This window comes from Thermothelomyces heterothallicus (genome assembly GCF_042370625.1).
Source record: "Thermothelomyces heterothallicus CBS 202.75 unplaced genomic scaffold P884_scaffold_6, whole genome shotgun sequence".
Taxonomy (NCBI): Eukaryota; Fungi; Ascomycota; class Sordariomycetes; order Sordariales; family Chaetomiaceae; genus Thermothelomyces; species Thermothelomyces heterothallicus.
In genome coordinates this window covers 1,328,300-1,349,609 of record NW_027192567.1, presented here as the reverse complement: position 1 = coordinate 1,349,609, position 21,310 = coordinate 1,328,300, and the positions used below count along the sequence as shown (strand labels likewise).

Sequence of the window (21,310 nt, the reverse complement as noted above, 5' to 3'; positions counted from 1 at the left end):
TTCACACACACACACAGGGTCGACAGTATTTGTTCGTTGGAAGGATTGAGGTGGTCAAGAAAAAAAGGGGTGAAAAAAAAAGTATCTGCATTAGGAAAAGGTGTCATCACGGTTCAATTTACAAGCCTACGCTACCGGGTGCCTCTGGCCCCTGCCGGCGCGTCGATTCTGCGCTTCGCAAACGACCGCCCCAAAGCATCCCGAACCATAGGGTCCGAGCGGATCGTGTTTTGAACCAGCCACTCCTTGACCTTGGCCCACATGGAACTCCGTATCTGCTCATCCCCGGCAAAAGGTGCCAGCTCCGTTTCCAGCAACCTGGTAGCATCGGCGTCCAGCCTCTTGACTGTCATCTCCAACCTCTCCAGCCCCTCCCTCAACGCCTTCTCTTCGTTGCCGCCCCTGCTCCCGCGCACCACCACCTGGCCACTCGACGTGTCCGCCGACAGCAGCGGCCCGATCTGGGAAAACGCAATGTACACCGTCACGCTCAGGTTCCTCGCCAGCGCGATGGCCTGGAACTGCAGATACGGCGCTCGGCCCAGCAGCCTCCCCAGCAGCGGGTTGACCACCTTGTCGAGGATCCCGGGCATGTCGGGCCGCGTGACGGTGTGGGCCTCGAAGACGAACAGGACGGCCAGCACCAGCCAGCGCTCGTACCGGCCCCAGTCGAGGTAGCCGAGCAGGCCGAGGCCGTACATGGCGACGGCGGCGACGGCGTAGTAGGGCACGAGGGTCTGAGCGCCGCGGATGACGAAGTCGCGGACGGTGACGCAGCGCGGGGCCCACGAGGCGACGGCGTCCGGGCCGAAGCGCTCGTACGCGAACCGCCGGGCCGGGTCCGTCAGCGTGTCGGCGGCCGTCTTGAGGTGCACAAAGTAGGCGTTGGCGTCGTCGGCGCCGCCGGCCTTGTCCGGGTGGTGCAGCGCCGCGAGGCGGCGGAAGCGCGACTTGACCTCGCGCTCGGTCGCGTGCAGCGGCACGCCCAGGTCCGTGTAGAAGGTGCCCTGGCGCTGGAGCTCGTAGTCGGCTTCGTAGATGGTGTAGAGCAGGTAGAGGGCGACGACGGCGATGTGGATGCGCCGGCGGTGCTCCGCCCAGCGCGGGGTGCCCGGTTGCGGCTTGGGGTCGCCCGCGCGGATGGTGATGCTGTAATAGAGAGACTGCGTCCAGCCTGTGACGAGCTGTTGATGGAACATCAATTCTTGTCAGTTACCCATGTTATTTATATGCGTACCATCCGGCGAGGACAGGGAACAAAAAAAAAAAAAGACAGGAAGAAGTCAGGCAAGGAGGAGAGGGGTAGAAAAGAAAAAAAGGGGGGGGGGGAGGATGCGTACGCCGGGGAGGAAGCTCCAGCCCAGGAGCGAGAGAAGCGCTGACATGGCTGCTGGTGATGGTTTTCTGCAGTCTTATTCTAACAACCGGTATTAAAAGTCTAAAACATTTCGAGGTAGGTGCAGCCGCCAGTCACAAGGGGAGCGGAGAACCGATTGTTGGCGCCGGTAAGACCGGCGAACTAGGAAAAGTGTCAGATCAGTTCGCGCTTGCTTCTTGGAACCCGCAAGGTCGAAGCTTGCCAGGGTCCCGCATTCGCTTGAGGGAAGCGAAAATAATCTGGTACTTAGTCTCAGCTTCGTCAAGGCGTGGTGGCAGAGTGGTCTAATGCGCAAGACTAGAAATCTTGTTCCTTCGGGAGCGCCTGTTCGAATCAGGCCCACGTCGGATCCTTTTTTTAATCATTTTTCTCTCCCCTTCTCCAGCCTTTTCCATGACTCTACTGCTTATCGGACTTAAACATCCACACATCCATGCTGTTAGCGACCTGCAGGAGCATTCCATCTGCTTCAGTTGGCTGGCTGCAAGCAAAGGAACGAATCCTCAGTGCCCTACGTTAATACTGCATCCTCAAGCAAATACTGTGCGCCAACAAGTGCAGAAACAAAAACCAACAAAGAGCGTGGTCACATCGGGTTTCTGGTTTCTTTCTAATCGCTTGGACAGCTACCTTGTAGGACTTGCTTTCTTGCCGGCACCGGCACCTTCTCAAAAGACGGGGAGGTATTCGCATCCCTCAGCTACTTAGTCCCCAACTTCAGCCTGCCAATCACTACAACCCCTCAAAATCGGAGACCCGGGGTAGAGCTTGATTTCGTAGCGACCGGAGCAAATCAGGTGGTAATTCTTCGCAGGACTGCAGCTTGCTTGACGAACGTTCAGATCAACATACCCCCAGCCTCTCGGTTGCCTTGGAATACCGGACTCATAGACGATGGCGGCTAGGGAATTATCATCTCTGCCTGCCCTGGCATAACTGCAGTTCCGCAGGTTCTTATGGCAGGTGTGGTGCAGGTAATGGCGCGGTGGCATCACCACTGGTGATGTTTGTGTCGACCTGTAAGCACGTAACCACAAGTGGCTCCCACCCTTCCGGCGCGGCGCGACCAGCACCGAACCGTGCTGTTGCATTCGGCAATCGAAGCTTTCTGTTCCGTAATGGCAGTAGCTTCGGTACGGATCCGGGGCGGATCGGATGGATTCCGGCAGGCTAGGTTGACGTTCCCTTTCTTGATTCTCTACCCCCGTTCCAGAGATCCCGAGATTGGTGAATTGGCAATTGGATTCAGACGAGTGTGGGGAGCAGCTTTCCCCATGTGGGGAGTCAGGATGCCCCTGTGGGCCCGCCGCCCGCCACTCGGCCGCACATGGCGCCCTGCTTGGCCCGCCGGCTTGTATGCCTGTCGCAGGGGAATGCGCCGAGGTTCAAATTCACATGCACCACTCGCGGCGTCATCGCATTCGGACGGCGCGGCCCAAGCATCCATCTTCCCCCGAGCTGCATATAAACTTGGATCAGACCCCCACCATCCTCCCCTGGCGTAACTTTCTCCTCCAGAACATCAACTTTGCCAATATCGCCCATCTTCTTTTGGCAAAACCACGCCTCAGACCAATCTTTTTTTTGACATATTCACGTCACAATGTCGCTGAAGAACGGTAGGCCTCCCTGGTGTCGCGCGTCGTCTGCTGGCCCATTCTTTCCAGCCGGCGTATGAAAATGGGAGGTCCCGAGGATGAAGAAGCTGACACCATGCAGACAAGTTCCCTTCGTCGGCGGCTTTCGACGCCATCAACGATGCCCTCCAGGCCAGCGAGGCCGACCGCAAGGATGCCATCAAGCAGGGCAACGCCGTCTTTGCCTTCAATCTCAAAAACGCTGCCGGCGAGACTGAGAGCTGGCACATCGACCTCAAGAACAAGGGCGTTGTTGGCAAGGGCCTTGGTGACAAGCCGACCGGTGCGTTTACGGCTGGCCTCGGCGACGCCGCAATTAGATCTGCTGACACTGACCACCTGCAGTCACCCTCTCCCTCTCCGAGTCCGACTTCGGTGCCCTCGTCGCCGGGAAAGCCAACGCTCAGCGGCTCTTCATGTCGGGCAAGCTCAAGATCAAGGGCGACGTTATGAAGGCCACCAAGCTCGACCCCATCCTGAAGAAGGCTCAGACCAAGGCCAAGCTTTAAAAATGGGTCGAATGGCGAAAGGAGGCTTAATGATACCGGTTGACGACTTTCTTGTATAATACCATTTCCTTGTTCTCCTGTCGAGGAAACACCTTGTTAGCGGCGCAATCGCATTGCTGTTTCTGGGGCATGATCAAGGACTTTGACTTTGAGGAACCAAGAACGACGGCCCGCCTCCGACGTCCTGCGGAATCCACTGAACAACAGTGCCCCACCTTGTTTTATTCTTTTCCTTTCCTTCTTCCGGACGGCTTCTGTCGTGCATCTTGTTGGAAGTGTCGAGGTCCCTATAAAATACCCCTGGCTGCATCATTATAGTATATCAAGTTTCGGCCAGAGAAGATGCTCCAGCCTAGAACGGAATCGTGATCCTGTGCCCGCGACGGGGCCACATTTCGAGACCATGTTTAAAGTTGGATTCCATACCAATATCCTGTTACAGACGTTCAACCATTTGAAGCAGTTTTGTCCGCCAGCGTCATTGCTACAAGCGGCAACCTAGCCTCTGATCGTGTTGCTCACTTTGAATCCTCCGGTACACTGGTTATCCGAGCGTCTCGAGGAGTTGTCTTGGGGAAGACAGCGGCCCAAAAGTCAGAAACACAGAATATGTGCTGGATGTTGCCAAAAGCCTTTGGTATATTCTTGCCAAATGTGATACTCGAGTAGAAGGCGGAATTCAAGACCCGTTTCATCGTGGATGCCTGTGATCTCATCTCCTTTTCTCGGTAAAAATGAGAGTCACGAGGAATATACTCGGAAGTATTTGGTTGCCAAATTGTTATTATCATGTTTAGAAAGTTGTCCGAGAAAACATATTTGTTTATTGTGATGACGGCCCGCCAGGATACTTCGCCCTGCAAAATGACCCCAACTAACATGCTGCCGCAGACAGCCAGTGCAGAACTTTGATGGGTCATTTCTCTTTCCCTACGATCCTCCAAAGAATCCGTTTCATCTCCTAGTTGGTTGAGAAGAATCACTGATGGCGCTAGTTGTAATCATTGTCACGCTGCACCCCATACTCAAAGGGCATCAGCCTACGCCGCCTGGGATCGCACACGACCATTTATTTATCGAGAAGGTGTGCCTTGATCGGTCATGCACGACGGTCGTATCCTTCTTCTGGAGGCCCAAGTACTTAACAGAAGACACGAAGTCTATCTAGTTGGGCCGTGATCCTGGCCAAACGAAAATGAGCACGGGATGGCTTGCGTTTCTAGGTGCACTAAGAGCTGTCGGAGAAATTGCAATCAGCACCGGCAGAATCGGACTGTTCTGGTTGCATCTGCACTTTGTGGTTGACTTTGGCTTTCGGCAAGACCCGCTTGCCTAGCTTCTTGAGGTTCCTGGGTGCTGCTCGTTCCATCAGTTGGAGCCCGAGGCGTTCTGCGTCTGGCCCCACGTGGATATGATCCCCGGGGGGCGGGGGGGAGGACGTGGTCTGTGCACGAGCCGCTAAGCAGGGTTTGAGCTGCCCGCGTTCTGGCGAGAGCAGCGCCTCGTCAAATTTTCCCGGCCTCTCTGAGCTGAGCGTCGCTCAAAAGGTCGTTCCTCCACAACACACAACACCATTCACTTGGTGCTGCCGTCTTTCATCAGCCGCCTGCTTTGACAGGATCCCCGGCATCATTTGGCGGCCATTTCGATTGCCAATCACATTGGCATCATCGAGTCTTCTCTTCTTTTTCAACTTTTCCGTTGTCAGGCGCGTCCGGTCGGGTTTCCACTCCCAGGCTGGCCAGACCGACCGCGCAAATCTCCAGAATCTCGTTCTCAGCCTGAACGACCCCCGGCCATCACAGCTACGACGCGACAAACGACGCGCCAAAGCCAAATTGGGATGCGCATGGCTGCGATCTAATTCAACTAATCTGCGTCATAAACCGACCGCATCGATCTTCCGCGCTCCCGTCTTCCCCCCTCGTCTTCTTTCGCTTCACGCAAGCTTAGCCCTGCACGAGCGACATCATGGAACAGCAATCTAAGAAGCGAAGCATCTTCGGATTTACGGGGCTGTTTCGCAGCTCCGCAGCTCCTGCAGACAACCGTGATGACAAGATGGATGCATCCACTAAGCCTGTTGCGCCTGCATCGGCGCAACGCGAATCCAACACCGCGTCCGCGCCGCACAGCCCGATGAAGCGCGCCTCCGAGACCCAGCTCGCATCTCGGAGAATTATCGGTCGGCCTCAGGGTCCATCAAGCAAACTATCTCAAAGTACCTCCGCGTCGGATATCGCACACAGGCCGTCTAGCCTGGTTGTCGGACCCCCCAGACGGATGCCCGGCGACAACCCCAACAAGCGGCCGCCAGCCGTGTCCGCATCAGGCACGTCGCATGCACCCTCCAATGTGATCCCGAAATCAACGAGTTTCTCTGGTGTCTCTTCGACACCCCGAAACATATTCCGGTCGTCGGCACTCTACTCGCGGCCGGGACAACAGACTTTCTCCTCCCGGGTTCCCGCCAACACGCTGACCCAGAGCTTCCCGCCGACGACCCCCGGAAAGCCCCCTCGTGGATCGACCCCCGATGTCAATGGCCGCATTCTTGCAAACACGTCGTCCACCGAGTTATTCAAAATGCGTATCCCGTCGCCACCCCGGCACCTCACCGGCGAGGTGTTGGCGAAAGAGGTACCCGATGACCCGAACCGATCGGGCTCCATCTACGCGGACGAGTTTCTCGCGCATTACTGCCCGCCTGATTTCGATGATTACCAGAGGCGTCAGTTCTTCTGCATCCTTGACCTGCGACGGCTGAAATACGCCGCAGATGAGGTCTTTACCAAGAAGGACTGGAAGATCAATATCCTCAACTTTGCCAAAGAGTACGAGAAGAGTCGCAGCTTGATTATGCTGCGATATGGCCTGTACGAGTTTAAAACAGTCAGGGCATCCGAGGCGGTCAAGAAGGAGTGGAAGCAGAAGCACGGGATTCCCGAGTCGGACGACGAGTCCGGAGCTGTACCCAAGACCAATGGAACGTCCAAGAGGAAGGCCGAGGAGGAGCTGACACCCGAAAGCAATACCCTGACGGCATCCATTTCGGGTACCAACAAGCGTCCCCGTGCACCAGAATCCCCGGCCAGGAACAAGCGTAAAGCAGACGTCGAGCCGGACGAGAACCAGCCGGCCAAGCTTCAGAAACCCGCACCTTCCTCCGCTACCAAGTCCGTGTTCGAGAGCATCGCCAACAAGGACCAACCGGCTTCGGGCGCTGCCGCCAAGCCCGCCGGTAAGAGCCTGTTTGCTTCGGGCATGGCGTCGAAACCCAACGGCTCCCTCGGCTCATCTATTTTCGGCACAACGCCCAAACCTACCAGCACTACTGGCAACATCTTTGGTCATCTCTCTGACGGGAGCAAGGGCAGCGGCAATGACGGTGCCGATGAAGAGAGCGACTCGAGCTCCGAGGCGGAGGAACAAGAGTCGGAGGCTCAGGATGTCAGTCAGAGCGAGGAGGCCGCGGCAAGCGGCGGCACATCGACTCCGCAGCTCCTCGAGACCAAGAAGCCGACCACGAACGGCATCTCGAGTGCCTCCTCGGACGCCGGAGAGAGCAGTCAGGGCCGCAGCATTTTTGACCGCATCACAAGAGACCCCGCTGGCCAGCCGGTGAGGAAGCTGACTCCTGGCGACGGAAACCTGTTTGCCGCGCCTTCCGATAAGGAACGGCCTGCGAGCCCGGTTAAGGAACAGCCCCCTGCCGCGCCTACCAATAACACTTGGAACGCGGGCACGCCAATCAAATTCGCGTCGACCGCGGCTCCGGCCTTTGGTTCCACCGCACAGAAGCCTGCCACCTCGACCATTGACTTCGGTGCTGCGGCTGCTAAGAAGGCTGAAGTGGCCCCTGCTGAGGCTCCGAAGGAAGCACCCGCTCAAAACATCTTTTCTGCTCAGACCAAGAAGGCTGACGAGGGCACCACTCAGAATATCTTTGGGGCTCAGGCGAAGAAGGCTGATGAGGACGCTACCCAGAACATCTTTGGAGCACAGGCCAAAAAGGCTGATGAGGGCGCTACCCAGAACATCTTTAGAGCTCAGGCGAAGAAGGCCGACGAGGGCGCTTCCACATCCGCTGCGACGAATGGCACTACGTCTGGTCTCTTTTCCTTCGGAGCAAAGAGCACAGATGCTCCAGCTGCGGCGCCTCCTGCTTTCGGAGGCTTCGGCGCGTCGACCAACACTGGATCCACCCTCTTTGGTTCTGCTGCCCCTGCGCCCGATCAGCAGAAGGAACCCAAGGCTGATAATAAGCCCACTACGGCTACGCCTTCGTTCTTTGGGGCCCAGTCAGCGACAGCTTCCGAACCTCCGAAGTCAAACCTCTTTCAATCATCCAATCTGTTTGGGAACCAAAACAAGGCAGAGACCACAACCTCACAGCCTCAGTTTGGCAGTCTGTTCGGTAAGCCCCAGGCTGCCGAGGCAAAAGCCGAGGCACCCGCTTCCTCTCTCTTTTCCACCGGCGGAACCAAGAGAGGGGGCGATCTCTTCGGTGTGGCCGCGACCAGCACCGAGGAGCCGGCCGCGAAGAAGTTTGCGTTCGGCAATACCGACAACAAATCTGGTAGTTCCTTGTTTGGTTCCGCCGCGTCCAATCCTACGCCCGAGCCCACCGAGTCGAAAAGCCTATTTGGTGCTGCCAGCACACCCGCGCCGCCTGCGACAGAGACCAAGAGCCTCTTTGGCAATACGCCGGCGGCTCCTGCAACCCAGAGCACGAACCTCTTCGGCGCCAGCGCACCTGCCCCGGCCCAGGAAGCAAAGCCGCTGTTTGGCAACAACACCGAAGCGAAGCCACTCTTTGGCTCCACTACCGGATCCACCGAGACAAAGCCGGCGGGCTTGTTTGCCAACCCGTCTACGTCGACATCGGCGTCATCTGCGCCTATCTTCACCTTTGGCTCCTCTCAGACGCCCGCTGCATCTCAGCCTTCGACCTCGCAGTCTACTGGGTCTATCTTTGGCACCGGCGCCAGCGCTTCCTTCACCTTTACGCCCACAGGCTCTGATGGTACGACGATCAAGAACCCCTTCGCATCAGACGGCAATTCCTCGGCGCCACCGTCCTTCAACTTTGGCAGTGGTGACCCCCCGTCCGCGTCTACTTCCTTCACTTTCGGAGCCAACACCACCCCTACCATCAACTTTGGCGGCGCATCAGACAATGGTGCTCAGCAGAGTATTTCGTTCGGCGGCGGGTCGTCATCGGGACCTGTGTTTACCTTCGGAGCGTCGTCTCAGCCCAGCAGTGCTCCTATCTTTTCGCAGAATCCCCCTGCAGCGCAATCCATCTTTGGCAACAGCCTAGCTCCCGGCGGGGGGACCTCAACAGGTACTAGTAAGTCGCTCAGTAACCCAATGCGAGAACCTATCATTAATATGCCCTGCTCAGATTCCCCTTTTACGTTCGGCGGAGCTTCAAGTCTGGCGACCACGCCGGCGGCCACCACTCCTGAGCCGTCTGCCAATGCTGAAGATGGTCAAGGAACAAACGCTGACGGGGATGACGCACCACAGGAGCAAATCTCGCTAACCGGCGGCGGCCCGGGAGAGGAGGACGAATCCGTCGTCCATGAAGTACGAGCCAAGGCGGTCAAACTCGTCACGGTTTCTGATTCTGACGACGACTCGGGCTCCAACGCCGATAAGGCGAAGAAGAATAAGAGCCCCTGGAAGGTTCAGGGCGTCGGTCCGCTGCGGCTCCTCAAGAACAAGACGACGGGCGCGGTGCGGATGCTGCTGCGCGCCGAACCGCGCGGCCATGTTGCACTTAACAAGGCGATTCTGCCGGACTTCAACTACAAAGCGGACGCCAAGTATGTCAAGGTGACGACCGCCACGGATGACGGCAAGGGCCTAGAGACGTGGATGCTCCAGGTCAAGACGCCCGCTTTGGCGCAGGCCCTTGCCGAGGCTCTAGAGGAGCACAAGAAGGCAAACAAGAAGTGACAAAAGAAAGGGGGGGGGGGTATAGTTGGATTGAGGATTGAGAAGGGGATCCCGGTCCGGGCTACTTGATGGTTTAGGCAGGGCAAGCTGGGGTATATACAAGGTAAGGTATCATTAATCGGCTTCTGCATTAGATGGTTTGTGCAGGGTGTTATTCTGGGAAGCATAGCATTGCTTTTTTACTGTTTGGATTATTGGAACGAGGGCCCGTTTGCTGCTTCTGCTGCTTTTTGCTGGCCTGCTCGGAAGAAAGGAGAAGTCCAGACCCCTGAATATTCTCGGAATCTTGTTGAGAGTTCTGGGGAGGATGGCTGTATCTGTGGTATACAGAGGTTATTCCTGGGACGGGTTCAGGGGTGCGGAAGAGATTGTCATATGCGCACAAATGGAAGGATGCCTACGTGGCTTTTGATGAAGTCGGCTCTCACAAGTGCACCGAGACCGAGTCTTTGGGTTCGCCACAGCCAAACATGTTCAGCTTCGTTGCTTTCTCTATCTCCCAGTCACACACGGATGCCCTTTTGTCGGCGGTGTGCCTCATCTCAGATTATGCGGCCGGCTTCGTTCGGCCCTTTTCCGGCTCGGCCACTAGGTCGGCCTGCTCTGCCGCTTGAGGAGTGGGCGTCGGGGAAGACGGTGCCGGTTGTACTAGCGCTAGCGCTAGCGCTAGTGGTGATGGTGAAGGTGATGATGGTGACGGTGACGGCGATGGCGGGCGGCTCGTGGCGCGCGCCAAGGGCCCTTCGACCGGGGTGCTCGGGGATGACCGCCGGGGGCTTGTTTGAGGCCAGGTCGGGGACTGGGAGGGCAGGGTCCGGAGCTCGATGTTCCCACTGCCTTCATCGAGAGGCTCAGGTCCCGAGGCTGCCACGCCGCCCGTCGGAGGCGTCGCGGACTCGGCACGCCGCCCTCCGTCCCGCTCTCGCAGCGGCCCCCGGTAGCCTGGGGGAGTCGCTGCCACTGCTGCTGCCGCCGTTGTCGTCGCCGGCGTCCCGATTTGGGGTCCGAGAGTGGGCGGGTCGCGGTGGTCCAGATCGTGATGCCTTGGCGGCGGCTCGTCCGCCTTGTACGGCGGCGGCGGCTCGCCCAGCTCGTTCAGCCCCTCGGCGCGCAGGCTGCGGTAGTGGGCCTCGAGCTGGTCCTGCACGACCGCCCGCGCTTCCGGATCCTCCCAGGGACTGCCCGTCCCCCGGTGGGCTCGCGGGACCTCGCGCGGAGCTGGGATGGCTGTGCAGCGGGACGGGGTCCCCCGCGCGACCAGCGGGGCGGCGGTAGTGGTCTGGCAGCGGCGGTGGCGGCGGCGGCGGCAGCAGGAGCGGTAGCGGCCGCTGTAGTAAGCGGCGATGCAAGGGGCCATGACCAAGGCGAGGACGACGATGGTGATGACGGCGACGGCGACCTGGCCCGGGGTCCTGTTGTCGTCGAAGAAGGGCTCCGAGGAGGAGGCCGAGTTCGGGGTCGGCGGGCGGTTGCCGAGCCCGCGTGTGGCGGTGGTCTCGTCCCCCCTGTGCGAGGCAGCACCGGGGGGTAGCCGCGGTGGCGGCGAGGCCCAGATTCGAGGGTCCGCCCTCTGCCTGGTCGTTGATGAAGCCGACAGCATTGTGGTGAACTTGGCGGCAAAGGGCGCCCCGGGCACGACCGGATGGCTGGGGTTCTGCTGGGGTGCGAAGGACGCCATGGTCCTTACGGAGCACAGCTGGCGGCACACAACTTCGGAAAGTCTAGTGTGAGTACGACAGGACTTTATAGGTTGAATGTGTTGCTTGGCTAATTGGCGATCATCATCTCGTGATAAAACACTCTCTTGGGTTAAAGAACTGTGGATTGAGGACAGGTTCAGGGAGACCGTCGGGGGGTGCAAAGAGCGGGAACGAGGGCGATGGAACAAGTAATCTTGGGTTGAGCGTGGACAGGAAAAGATTCTATCTTGCATGGCAAAGCCTCGGGAGCTGCACGGAGTGCCGTCAACTGCGTGTAAGTGCAGACGCATGCTTCGGTCTCGTACATGATGATTCCGTTAGGTGCTGTTTATGCTTGCTGAACGCTCCAGATTTGCAAGTTACGCCCAACGTGTGCCTGGAAAAAGCACCACGGGGAATGTTCTGCCCGGCTCATCAGTTCATCCTCAAATTCCCGTCGAGATTCGGTTGCTTGATTGCTTCGCCGAAACATTGATCAGTGAGATTCGACTCTTAGTATCTGAAGCCGAAGAGTATGGAGAAAAAGCCAACACACACCCTCTCTCGGATATACCATGACAAAAAGCTGGCGAGGAGACACAAAGAAAGAGATCCGAAAAGATTCGAAGGTTGAACGATCAGCACAACAGGCAGAAGAACTGGGCCTCGTCGTCGCCAGGGATGCCGTCACAGCGCTCGATATGCCCACTGGTCAGATCCCCGCTCCATGACGAACCCCATTGACTTTCCATGTCAGAAGCAGTGGCTCGACGGCGAAAAAAAAAAAAAGGGGGGGGGGGGGGTTTCCAACTTACTGTAATGGGAGGCTAGGACTCCTGGGGTCTTTGGTATTGTGACTGTCTCGGCCTGCGCCCTGGTAGACGGTTGTCGAGCCCCGGAGCTCAACTTTTCGATCAGGCTTCGGAGTTCTTGTACCCTGTCGATCGCCTCTGGGCACAGGGGATCCATCTCTGCAAGCCCCTTTCTGATGCTGGCCACTTGGCTGTCAATAGCTGCCTGGCTATTCTCGACCTCCTTAATCTTCTCCTCCCATACATCCAGCTCTTCCCACTCGTCCCTCTCGCGGAGGCGGTCCCAGCTCGTCCACGTTTTTGTGCGGGCCGCACTGGCTCTGATTGGGGGTTGATTCAAGGCTGGGCGGCTTGGAGCTGGCGAAGTTGGAACTGTTGGTTGGAAGATCTTGGACTCGGCCGCGGTGAATGACGGGCCTCGCGCGCACCGCGAGGCCCTGGTGACAAGGCGATAGGAGAGCACTCTCATGGTTGCCGCGGCGCGGGTGGTGACGACTTGTGTAAGTGAAACGAAGTGATGGGAGCAGCGGGCGGGTTGGATTGTGCGACAGACAAATATACGTTGGTATCTACAGTACTACTTATATTTAGATTCAGGATCTTCCAGCCAACCACGGCCACTGCCCGTTCTCGCATGTGAACACGGAAAAGCTCAGTGGACAAACTGAAACGCAGCTCGGCCGCATATGCCCCGACACGGGCGAATGCAACCTCTGTCATCCGCAGTTGTTGCCCAGTCACTCCCCAGCCTACCGCCATCCGAGCGTCGTCCTCTTCCCGCCGGAATATACTGCACATGAACCGCCCATTTCGTGCTCTACGCAATGAACGATGAAATGGCCAACTCAATACGTTCCTCCCTTTTCCAAAACAGACATTAAATTAAAAAAGAAGGAAGGAAGAAAAGGAAGGGAGCACTCAAAATGGCCCGTGATAACCCCTACCACGCTGCTTGACGCTTGACGTGGGTGTCAGAGCTGGTGGGTGTCAAAGCTGGGGAATAAATCGCGGGCCGGTTGGGGCAGCAACGATCGGAAACTGGTGAACAAGGTAGATGCAGTTGAACAGTTGGACAGTGGTATGCTTAACGATAGTATTCGCCAACTGGCGTGAAAATACAAGAGGAAAAGATCAACCCTGGAGACTATTGCTAAGTAAAATCGGAAACTGGCTGTGTGGCCTGTGGCTCCGTCCATATGTTGGTTTGCTGAGAGAGATGGACGCCTACCGTGTTTCCGTGTGTACGGATTACTGAATATCTTGTGACCGACCGACCTAGAGAGTAGCGAGAACTCTGATGAAGATCTTGAAGGTGCGGATGGTTAAATCCGTGCATACACCTGCCGCCTTTTGGAGTAGACCTCTTTTGCTCCATAGTACTTGCTGCAAGCCTGGAGCTTAACTTAGAAGCGCTCGATGTCCTCTAGAAACGAAAAAAAAAAAAAGGTATCAAGATGACGACTTAGCGGCGGGTGAACATTAACTCCTAAGGTTACGGTGCTGCAACTGAAAGCTGCCGGTACGAAAAAGTGAAGAGAGCTCGAAACTTGGATATCATCGGAAGACTACCTAATCCCCCGGAAAAGGTTTGTTCCACAATTTGGAAAGAGTAACAGGAAGAACTGCGCCAAGGTGCAGACAAGAGAAAGGAAACAGGAGAACGGAAGGAACAAGACGAAAGTGGGTCCTATCGGTGCAAGCGTGGTGCCTGCAGATACAGGAGTGCCCGAATCGCTTCGATTACGATTAATTACCAAAGTTTCAAACGTCTAACCACCCCCAAATCCCGATGAAGTATCAATCCGCTCTCACACTCATCATCGCGTAGACCGCGCCCCCCCCAGCGCCTGCTCTCAAGATGGTCAAGGCCGTCCGGGGTAAGTGCATGCCATGAAAATGCACGAAACAACTTTGCTTGCTTTCGTTGAATTTGGCTGACTCCTCTCCCCCCATTCCTCCCTTCGCTTTTCCAGGCGTGCTCGTCGAGTGTGAGCCCGCCATCAAGTCGATCCTCGTGCACATCGACAGCACCCACCACCATGAGTTCATCATCGAAGACCTTGATGAGACGCATCTGTTTGTAAAGGAGACCATGTTGCAGGTCCTGAAGCAGAAGCTCGAGGAAGTGAGTGAAATGTGAAATGGTTCCGCCCCCGATGGCAATCCGCGGCTGACTGGCGTGGCAACAGCGACTCAAGGAGACGTACCGGCCAGAGGAGCCTCTGGAAGATAGTGACTAGGCCAGAGGGGCTCTCATGTTGCTCCTGCACTTCATCCGGCTGCGATCAAGAAGTTCTCACTGTTGGCAAGCGCCCAGGGTTGTACGATTAACGACGTTCATGGATAGAGTACGGATTATCAACCTTGTACATTGCATGGGGACCACATCGACCTTCTATCTACTCAGACACTTTAAACCCACCGCAGGCGCTCACTCATAGCTTCTCAAACGTCGGCTTCTTCCTTTTCAGTCCCGACATGAGGGCGGCCGGCACATCGTTAGTCTGAAGGGCGGCGGCGTTCCAAACACCCGTGTACCTCAGGTCTGCAATATATGTCAGCCTCCGATGAGCAAACATCATGCCGTGGCAAAGGCAAGTACGTACTGTCCTCGACCGGGTGGTCTCGGCTGTGGGTTAGCAGCTCCTTGGTCCCCTGCACGGCCACGGGACTCTTGGTGGCGAGCAAAGCGGCCGTCTTGAAGGCCGCGGCCAGCGCGGCTGCCTTGGACTCGTGCACTTGGCTGACGAAGCCGACGGCAAGCGCCTCTTGGGCGTCAAAGTCGCGAGCCGTCATGCACACGTCCTTGACCCAAGACTGGCTTCCCACCACCTTGGGCAGGCGTGCGAGCGTGCCAATGTCGGCGGCCAGCCCAATGTCGACCTCCTTGACGGCGAACCGCGTGTCCTTGGCGCACACCCGAACATCGGCGGCGGTCGAGATGTCGATGGCCAGCCCGATGGCGATGCCGTGCATGACACAGATGACGGCTTTTTTCAAGTTTTCCCGCGCTCCCCGTCAGCTCAGTGCCTCGCAGCATTCATGACGGAAGGCATAAAAGGAGAAAAGGGAGGAGAAACAAGAAAGAAGCGAGAGGACTCACGCTTCTCGCACTTCTCCAGCGCCGTGATGCAGTCCTGAAAGTCGGCAATGTACCGCCTCAGGCGGGCCGCCTTGCGTGCCGGGTCCAGCCCCTGGCCCTCGACCGACGCCAGCACGCCGCCCTCGCTGGCGGCCGCCACGTCGAGCCCCGCGGTGAAGGCGCGGTCGCCGGCGCCCGAGAGCACCACGGCGCGCACGTCCGGGTCGACCGACAGCCGCCCGAAGATGGCCCGCAGCTCGTGCCACATGGCTTCGTGGAAGGCGTTGAGCTTGGCCGGCCGGTTGATCTCGACGTGCGCCACCAGGGGGCTCGGGCTGGTCACGAGGAAGTACTGGTAGTCGGCGTAAGCCGGTAGGGGGCTCTGCTGTTGCTGTGCCATCCTGATATGTTGTGTGCTGAAGGTTGAAATGTGTGAGCTGCCGCCGGGCTTGCGGTGGTGTACGGAATGGTATCACGAGGTTGGGTTGGTTTTGAGATGACGGGTTGTAGTGTTTTGTTGTTGTTCACTGGTTGTCTTTCAATTATTAACGGCGACCAAAGCGTGAATCAATCCCCACGGATCGGTTGACGGTGCCATCGATAACCGGTGTTGGCTCCGGCAAGATGGCATCCTCTTTAGCTATGGGGCGTTGGAGTTGCCGAGGCCTGCGGTGGACTTGATGGCCAGAAGCGGGCCGACGCCGACGCTGGGGAAGCATGCCGCAGGGGTTCTGTTGCCGGCCGGATGGGGTTGGTGTGTGTGTGTGTGTGCGTGTGTGGAGCCCCTCGACATGTGAACGGAGACCCAAGGCGACGGCCACTCCTGGTCTTTATCCAGGATTCTTGTGTATTGTCAAGGGTTCTCAAATCTACAGTCATCTTACCACCTGAGTAAGCGGATGGCGTAATTCATTTTCAACTGCGAGGTGTGTTTGTGTAGTAGCTCTACGAAGTACCTCCGTGTGCGTATTTCGGACACGGGCTTGAGCGGTCCACAACCCTCAAAACGCACTTGACCGCGGTATGACGACAGCGACTCTTCGGCCGTTAACTAACTAATCAGCATTATACGCCGACCCCTCGGCCATCCTTCAAAAGGGGGAGACGCTCGCCCCGGGGATGGTGCACAACATACAGCCAGACAGTTTCAACTTAGGCAGTCAACGATTTCTTAAATCACTTTCACATCGGACACTCCTGGCAGTTGGCAATGCAATTGTCGACGCCTCTTATTTCGTGCGTGGCCTGTGCCCCCCAACCGCATGGTACTAGCATGCCAAGGCGGCGCTGGAGTGGACAATGTTATTTTGCGGTACTGTACGGAGCGGGGGGGGGGGGGGGGGGGGGGGGGGGGGGGGGGGGGGGGGGGGGGGGGGGGGGGGGGGGGGGGGGGGGGGGGGGGCCTCGAATCCGCTCCTCAACAATTGAGCGACTTGTGCCATCATGGTTTCTCGGTGCCTCGTTATCGGTGCGGCATGGCATGCTTCTGGAGTTGTGTAAGAAAACGATACTCCAATGGTTTGTGGTGCCATTACGGAGTGCAGCGTACAAGTACTACAGGGGAGAATGAATGTCATTTTGATGTGATCTACGGAGTAACTACAAAGAATCCCTTATCAATTAGTTATTTGTGTACTGGACAGCTCCACAGTAATTATACAGTATAAAGACTAACTACGGAGTAGTATCTTGTCTCTCATCTCTCACCCACTTAGCAAGTTAGTAACTAGCTTGGCAAGTTGTGGGAACAGCCAGCTGGGACCTGGCAGTAACTAAACGGAATGGATCCACAGGACGAGCCAATTCCTTGCTGCAACTTCTGTTTTCCCGGTCCGACAACCTAAAAGCACAAGGCACTCATCAAATTGACGTCTCAGATCAAGATCATCCTTACAGTACGGATTACAAGTGTTCATCCCAGGCGAGAATTTTTTTTCTGCCTTGATCACGCGGCTCGCACCGTGTAACTAAACATAAGCCTTCCCTCTCCCCCGGGCCTAGCCCGTTTTTTCTCCCCTTGCTAGGTGTGACACCACCGACTGGAGAGGCAGGCTCTGCAGGGCCCAATAACGGTAACCCACGCGCCCCTCGTCCCGTTAATTGCTCCCCCAATCAGCGACGGGGCCCCGGGTGCCGCCCGCCGCCGCCTCCGACGAACGCTTGAGCCCCGTCCCAAACCCACCAACATACGTGGTCTTGCCGTTGAGCGTTACCCCCCAAGCGCCCATCCCACCTCAGGCCCCGAAACCGCCGAGCGACATCTTTGAAAATAGATCCAACAACGCCTTTCTGGAAGCGGCACGGAGGACGATGGGAGTAACACCACTCAATGCGCCTTTTGCTTTTCTCGTTTCTCCGCCGCTCGCTGGTCCCGCTTAGATTGGTCTTCCCTGGTCAAGCCAAGGTCGTCGCTGCGGCGGCCCCCCCGATCTGCTTGATCTCGACTCTGAATTCTGGATCCTGTTTTTTTGCGATTGCCGCCCCTCAGACACCCTCGCCCGTACCGACACTCGAAACAAGCCACCCTCTCTTCTCGGCGACGACTTCTCGCCCTTGACCTTTCTCGTGCACGCATCGCAACGCAACCGCGACACCGAAGCTGCTGCCCTCGATTCCCCGTATCACTTGCCTGGTTTCTAGACGTGCCCGCTCCGCGACCCGGCTGCCACCGGTGGGAATATCATGGCTGCGCCTAACCCCAACAGGCCCGAAGTGGGCGACATCCTGATAGTCATTCGTGAGTTCCCCTATCCCCCGGACAGTCAGGTTTTGAAGGCCTCGGCTGTGACTCCGCGCTGCGAGCGGAAGGAGTTCGGCTGCATGCGGGCTACGCTCGCAGCCCATTCCTCTCGAAGAAGCGAAGAACGATGGTTGACCGTGTCCGCTGCGCAGATGACTTCCAAGCTCGCAGTTCCGACGAGTTGACCTTGGCGAAGGGCGACCGTGTTGAGCTACTCGAGCGCGACGATGAATTCGGAGACGGGTGGTTCTTGGGCAAGCACACGGTCAATGGGAACACTGGCCTGTTTCCAGAGGGTAGGTTCGCGGACCGGTGCACTTCTTCGCGCCCCTGGCTGACATGGCAAACAAAAAAGTATACACGAGACCCGCGCCGAAGGCCGCTGCAAATTACCAGGCCTCCTCACTACCGAAGCAAAACCCCAAACCTGCGGCAGAGCACTCCGGCGAGCAGACGCCTTCCGCCGCCGGTCCGTCTTCGCAGGAGAACAAGACGGCACCCGTTTCCAATGCGGAACCGGTCGCAACCGCCATACCAACCAGTTCTTTCCAGTCGACAACTTCCACCCCTAGCCTGAACCCCGCTTCGGCAGCAAGCGTGCCAGGCTCTGGCTTCGGCGGCACGGCACGGCCGAGCACGAGCGCAGATAGTCATGTCTTGCACGAGACGCTCAACGTTATCAATGAGCACATGACAGATTTCAACCTGCCACGAGGTAACGCGAGTGTCCGGAACGCCAACGACTCCGGCAGCGAGTACAGCTCGCACCTGGACCATAGGATCTCGTACATCCAGGGTGAAGAGACAGACGAAGAGGAGGAGACGACCTATACCCGCCAGGAGGTTGAGTCGTGGAACGCCGACCAGGTCGCCGAATACCTGTTCACCGTGGGCGTCGAGAAGCACCACTGCGAGGTCTTCAGGGACCAGGAAATTACGGGAGAGGTTCTCTTGGGGATGGACCAGACGTCGCTGTTCATTAAAGCACTCGACCTGGGATCCGTCGGGCGGAGGTTGAAGACGTGGCAGAAGATCAAGCAGCTCCAGGATGAGGTGAATGGACAGGCGCTCGGCACCGGCAGGAACACGCGGAATTACGGAAGCGATGCAGGCTCGGATGCAGGAAAGGCTCGCAGCAGGACAAATACGATCACGAGCTCGGGTCAGCGGTATGCGCATCTCAACGAAAATTCTCTCTCGGGCAAGGCGGGGGGTAGGCGCCAATCGCAGACCCCCAAGCTGGAACCTTACGAACCCGTGTCGCCCGTCTCGCCCATTGCGGAGAGCCCGGGCCGCACGTACCACGACAAACGGCCCTCTGCTGCATCTGTCCGAGATTTGCACCACTCGCGCCGTCACTCCTCGACCGACTTCCGCATGCCCGGCGCAACCATGAATTCTCCGGTGCCTCCCAAGATGTCTGCGAGCAGCAGCACGTTTTCGCGACAGGAAGCCTCGCATAAGAAGAAGCCATCCTTCGACCGGAATTGGACCCTGGGAAGTGCCACAAAGTACCCGCCGCGACCCTTGTCGTCTGCGGGGCCCCACGACGGAGTGGCCGACCAGCCTGCCGCGCTCCAAGATTCCGCCGTCGAGATGGATCGCGGCTATTTCTCGGGCACCGACGCCGACGGCCGCCGGCGCAACGTGTTGAAGAAGCGCGATAGCGCGCAATCCTCGCCGAAGTCGAGCTATGCCGAGGAGCAGCGGGTGCGGAGCGGCACGGCCCTGTCGCGGCACTCGAGGCTCGGGAGCGTGGAATCGGTGCGCGACTCGACGTCGCTCTCACCCGCGGCGCAAAAGTACTACGGCGTGTCGTCCAAGCGCACCCCGTCCACGGGTACCACGGACTCGCTTCGCCACATAGCAGGGTCGAAGGAATCGATGAACCCGACCGTCACCAGGTTGGACAGCAATGCGTCCAACCATTCCCAGTCATCACCAAAGTCCGCCATCAAGCGGTTGAGCCAAGTCAACCATCCCGACTTCAACGTGAACATGATGCTGCGAAGCGGGCTGGGCGGGTTGCGAGCAGCCTCGGATGTCATTACGGGCGGCGAACGGGCGAAGATGTCGCCGGTCGAGTCGCCCCTCAAAGAATCGCCCATGTACTCGCCGGCCCGAACCGGGTCTAGCACGCCTTCGGGGGCCCGGAGTTTCGAACTCGACTCGCCCGACACCACCAAGAGTCCGAGCACGACGACAACGGCAACGAGCCGGACCAGCCGCAAGAAGACGAAGCAGGAGACCAGCGCATACACGCGCGGTCTGCAGAAGATCACCCCCCAGGAGGCGATGAAGGACGCCGACTACAGCGGCTGGATGAAGAAGAGGAGCGCCAACCTCATGACCATGTGGAAGCCCCGGCTCTTTGTTCTCAAGGGTAGGCGCCTCGCATACTACTACTCGGAAGACGACGAGCAGGAGCGGGGTCTTATCGACATCTCGTTCCACCGCGTCCTCCCGGCCGACAATGAGCGGCTGACCGGGCTCCACGCTACCCTCACGGGAGTCTCGAGCTCGCCCGCCGTGCCGGCCGGGAGCCACATAACGACGTCCGCGGCCGCCGACGCGGAGCGTGATCCCGCCGAAGGATCCGATTCCATCTTCATCTTCAAGCTCGTCCCGCCCCGCGCCGGGCTCTCGCGCGCGGTCAACTTCACGAAGCCGACGGTTCACTACTTCGCGGTGCCCAACGTCAAGCAGGGGCGGTTGTGGATGGCCGCGCTGATGAAGGCGACTATCGACCGCGACGACACGCAACCGATCACGTCGACGTACCAGCAAAAGACCATTTCGCTAGCGAAGGCCAGGCAGATGCGCCACCGGCCGCCGGCGCTCATGAACCTCGAGGAGAACGCCGACGAGAAGAACGAGAAGAAGGGCGCGACCGGTGACGACGATGGCGGCCTCGGCATCTACAGCGGGCTCGACGTCGATAGCGCCGTCGCCGGGCTCGAGAAGTTTGGGCTGCAGCAACCCGACAGTGCCGGGGCAAGAGGGTTTGGAGCTGGAACGGAGAAGGATACGTCGCTGTTGCCCCAGAGCGCCTAGGCGGGTCCTGGGCTCAGCGCTATCTGAGCCGGACCTGAACCAAACCAAGCTTCTTCTTTATTCACACGGAAGGCTGTCTTTGATTTCCTTTGTGCCAGCGCATGCTCTTGCCTAGAAATACCCCGTTGATTATCTTTTTTTTTTCCGGTCAAATCTGCCGGCCGACGGTGTTTTTTTCTTTCTTTCTTTTCAGTTCCCTTGCGCACACACACACACACACACACACACACACACCCAAAACCAAAGTTATCATACATAATGTGCCATGTATCTCGGAAGCAGGAGTAGCAGTGAATGGCGCATGCTCGTCGCCTCTCCAGACCGGATGTGCCTGCGGTTTCCCTTGGCGAGTGGCTGATCAGTCTGCTGAGGTTGCCTCCTCACTACCCAGATGCATCCCTTTTTTGGTTTTCTCTCTCAATTGCTCATTCTTTCTATTGTGTATCTTGTCATGT

The 21,310-nt window shown here is 57.9% G+C and overlaps 8 protein-coding genes and 1 non-coding gene across 9 annotated transcripts; 5 read left to right on the top strand and 4 right to left on the bottom strand.

Moving 5' to 3' along the window:
• Positions 1 to 87: 87 nt before the first annotated feature.
• On the bottom strand, positions 88 to 1,529 carry P884DRAFT_328520 (uncharacterized protein). The gene is made up of 2 exons (XM_069445599.1): positions 1,341 to 1,529; positions 88 to 1,184 (listed from the first exon to the last, which is right to left on the bottom strand). The coding sequence occupies exons 1-2, from the start codon at positions 1,383 to 1,385 to the stop codon at positions 132 to 134; spliced, it is 1,098 nt and encodes a 365-aa protein (XP_069299495.1). The 5' UTR covers positions 1,386 to 1,529; the 3' UTR covers positions 88 to 131.
• Positions 1,530 to 1,643: 114 nt separating this feature from the next.
• P884DRAFT_t57 lies at positions 1,644 to 1,725 on the top strand. Its single transcript has one exon. It is a non-coding gene; the product is annotated as a tRNA-Ser (tRNA).
• Positions 1,726 to 2,981: 1,256 nt separating this feature from the next.
• P884DRAFT_276363 (SCP2 sterol-binding domain-containing protein) lies at positions 2,982 to 3,524 on the top strand (the record flags this gene model as incomplete). Its single annotated transcript, XM_069442951.1, has 3 exons — positions 2,982 to 2,997; positions 3,098 to 3,298; positions 3,361 to 3,524. The coding sequence occupies 3 exons, from the start codon at positions 2,982 to 2,984 to the stop codon at positions 3,522 to 3,524; spliced, it is 381 nt and encodes a 126-aa protein (XP_069299494.1).
• A 1,971-nt stretch (positions 3,525 to 5,495) lies between these two features.
• Positions 5,496 to 9,501, top strand: P884DRAFT_220583 (uncharacterized protein; the record flags this gene model as incomplete). Its single annotated transcript, XM_069439458.1, has 3 exons — positions 5,496 to 7,217; positions 8,718 to 8,877; positions 8,932 to 9,501. 3 exons carry the CDS (start codon positions 5,496 to 5,498, stop codon positions 9,486 to 9,488), a joined length of 2,439 nt encoding a protein of 812 aa, XP_069299493.1. The 3' UTR covers positions 9,489 to 9,501.
• Positions 9,502 to 10,035: 534 nt separating this feature from the next.
• Positions 10,036 to 11,166, bottom strand: P884DRAFT_268455 (uncharacterized protein; the record flags this gene model as incomplete). Its single annotated transcript, XM_069442199.1, has 1 exon — positions 10,036 to 11,166. One exon carries the CDS (start codon positions 11,164 to 11,166, stop codon positions 10,036 to 10,038), a length of 1,131 nt encoding a protein of 376 aa, XP_069299492.1.
• Positions 11,167 to 11,721: 555 nt separating this feature from the next.
• P884DRAFT_283875 (uncharacterized protein) lies at positions 11,722 to 12,448 on the bottom strand (the record flags this gene model as incomplete). The annotated part of the gene is made up of 2 exons (XM_069443688.1): positions 11,722 to 11,911; positions 11,983 to 12,448. The coding sequence occupies 2 exons, from the start codon at positions 12,446 to 12,448 to the stop codon at positions 11,880 to 11,882; spliced, it is 498 nt and encodes a 165-aa protein (XP_069299491.1). The 3' UTR covers positions 11,722 to 11,879.
• A 1,389-nt stretch (positions 12,449 to 13,837) lies between these two features.
• P884DRAFT_328515 (TFIIH subunit TTDA/Tfb5) lies at positions 13,838 to 14,356 on the top strand (the record flags this gene model as incomplete). Its single annotated transcript, XM_069445598.1, has 3 exons — positions 13,838 to 13,856; positions 13,953 to 14,104; positions 14,169 to 14,356. The coding sequence occupies 3 exons, from the start codon at positions 13,838 to 13,840 to the stop codon at positions 14,217 to 14,219; spliced, it is 222 nt and encodes a 73-aa protein (XP_069299490.1). The 3' UTR covers positions 14,220 to 14,356.
• On the bottom strand, positions 14,357 to 15,705 carry P884DRAFT_328514 (ClpP/crotonase-like domain-containing protein). The gene is made up of 3 exons (XM_069445597.1): positions 15,083 to 15,705; positions 14,586 to 14,969; positions 14,357 to 14,524 (listed from the first exon to the last, which is right to left on the bottom strand). Exons 1-3 carry the CDS (start codon positions 15,459 to 15,461, stop codon positions 14,415 to 14,417), a joined length of 873 nt encoding a protein of 290 aa, XP_069299489.1. The 5' UTR covers positions 15,462 to 15,705; the 3' UTR covers positions 14,357 to 14,414.
• Positions 15,706 to 17,755: 2,050 nt separating this feature from the next.
• P884DRAFT_115713 (uncharacterized protein) lies at positions 17,756 to 21,002 on the top strand. The gene is made up of 3 exons (XM_069437107.1): positions 17,756 to 17,798; positions 17,954 to 18,101; positions 18,157 to 21,002. Exons 2-3 carry the CDS (start codon positions 18,029 to 18,031, stop codon positions 20,853 to 20,855), a joined length of 2,772 nt encoding a protein of 923 aa, XP_069299488.1. The 5' UTR covers positions 17,756 to 17,798; positions 17,954 to 18,028; the 3' UTR covers positions 20,856 to 21,002.
• The last annotated feature ends 308 nt before the right edge of the window (positions 21,003 to 21,310 follow it).

Excerpts from the sequence above, each read along its gene's own strand:
- P884DRAFT_328520 (XM_069445599.1), bottom strand. The coding sequence starts at position 1,385 with ATGTCAGCGCTTCTCTCGCTCCTGGGCTGGAGCTTCCTCCCCGGC. Across the intron at positions 1,185-1,340 it reads GCTGGAGCTTCCTCCCCGGC|CTCGTCACAGGCTGGACGCA; the intron begins GTACGCATCCTC and ends TTCCATCAACAG.
- P884DRAFT_328514 (XM_069445597.1), bottom strand. The coding sequence starts at position 15,461 with ATGGCACAGCAACAGCAGAGCCCCCTACCGGCTTACGCCGACTACCAG. Across the intron at positions 14,970-15,082 it reads GCTGGAGAAGTGCGAGAAGC|CCGTCATCTGTGTCATGCAC; the intron begins GTGAGTCCTCTC and ends ACTTGAAAAAAG. Across the intron at positions 14,525-14,585 it reads AGACCACCCGGTCGAGGACA|ACCTGAGGTACACGGGTGTT; the intron begins GTACGTACTTGC and ends CATATATTGCAG.
- P884DRAFT_115713 (XM_069437107.1), top strand. The coding sequence starts at position 18,029 with ATGAATTCGGAGACGGGTGGTTCTTGGGCAAGCACACGGTCAATGGGA. Across the intron at positions 18,102-18,156 it reads GGCCTGTTTCCAGAGGGTAG|TATACACGAGACCCGCGCCG; the intron begins GTTCGCGGACCG and ends CAAACAAAAAAG.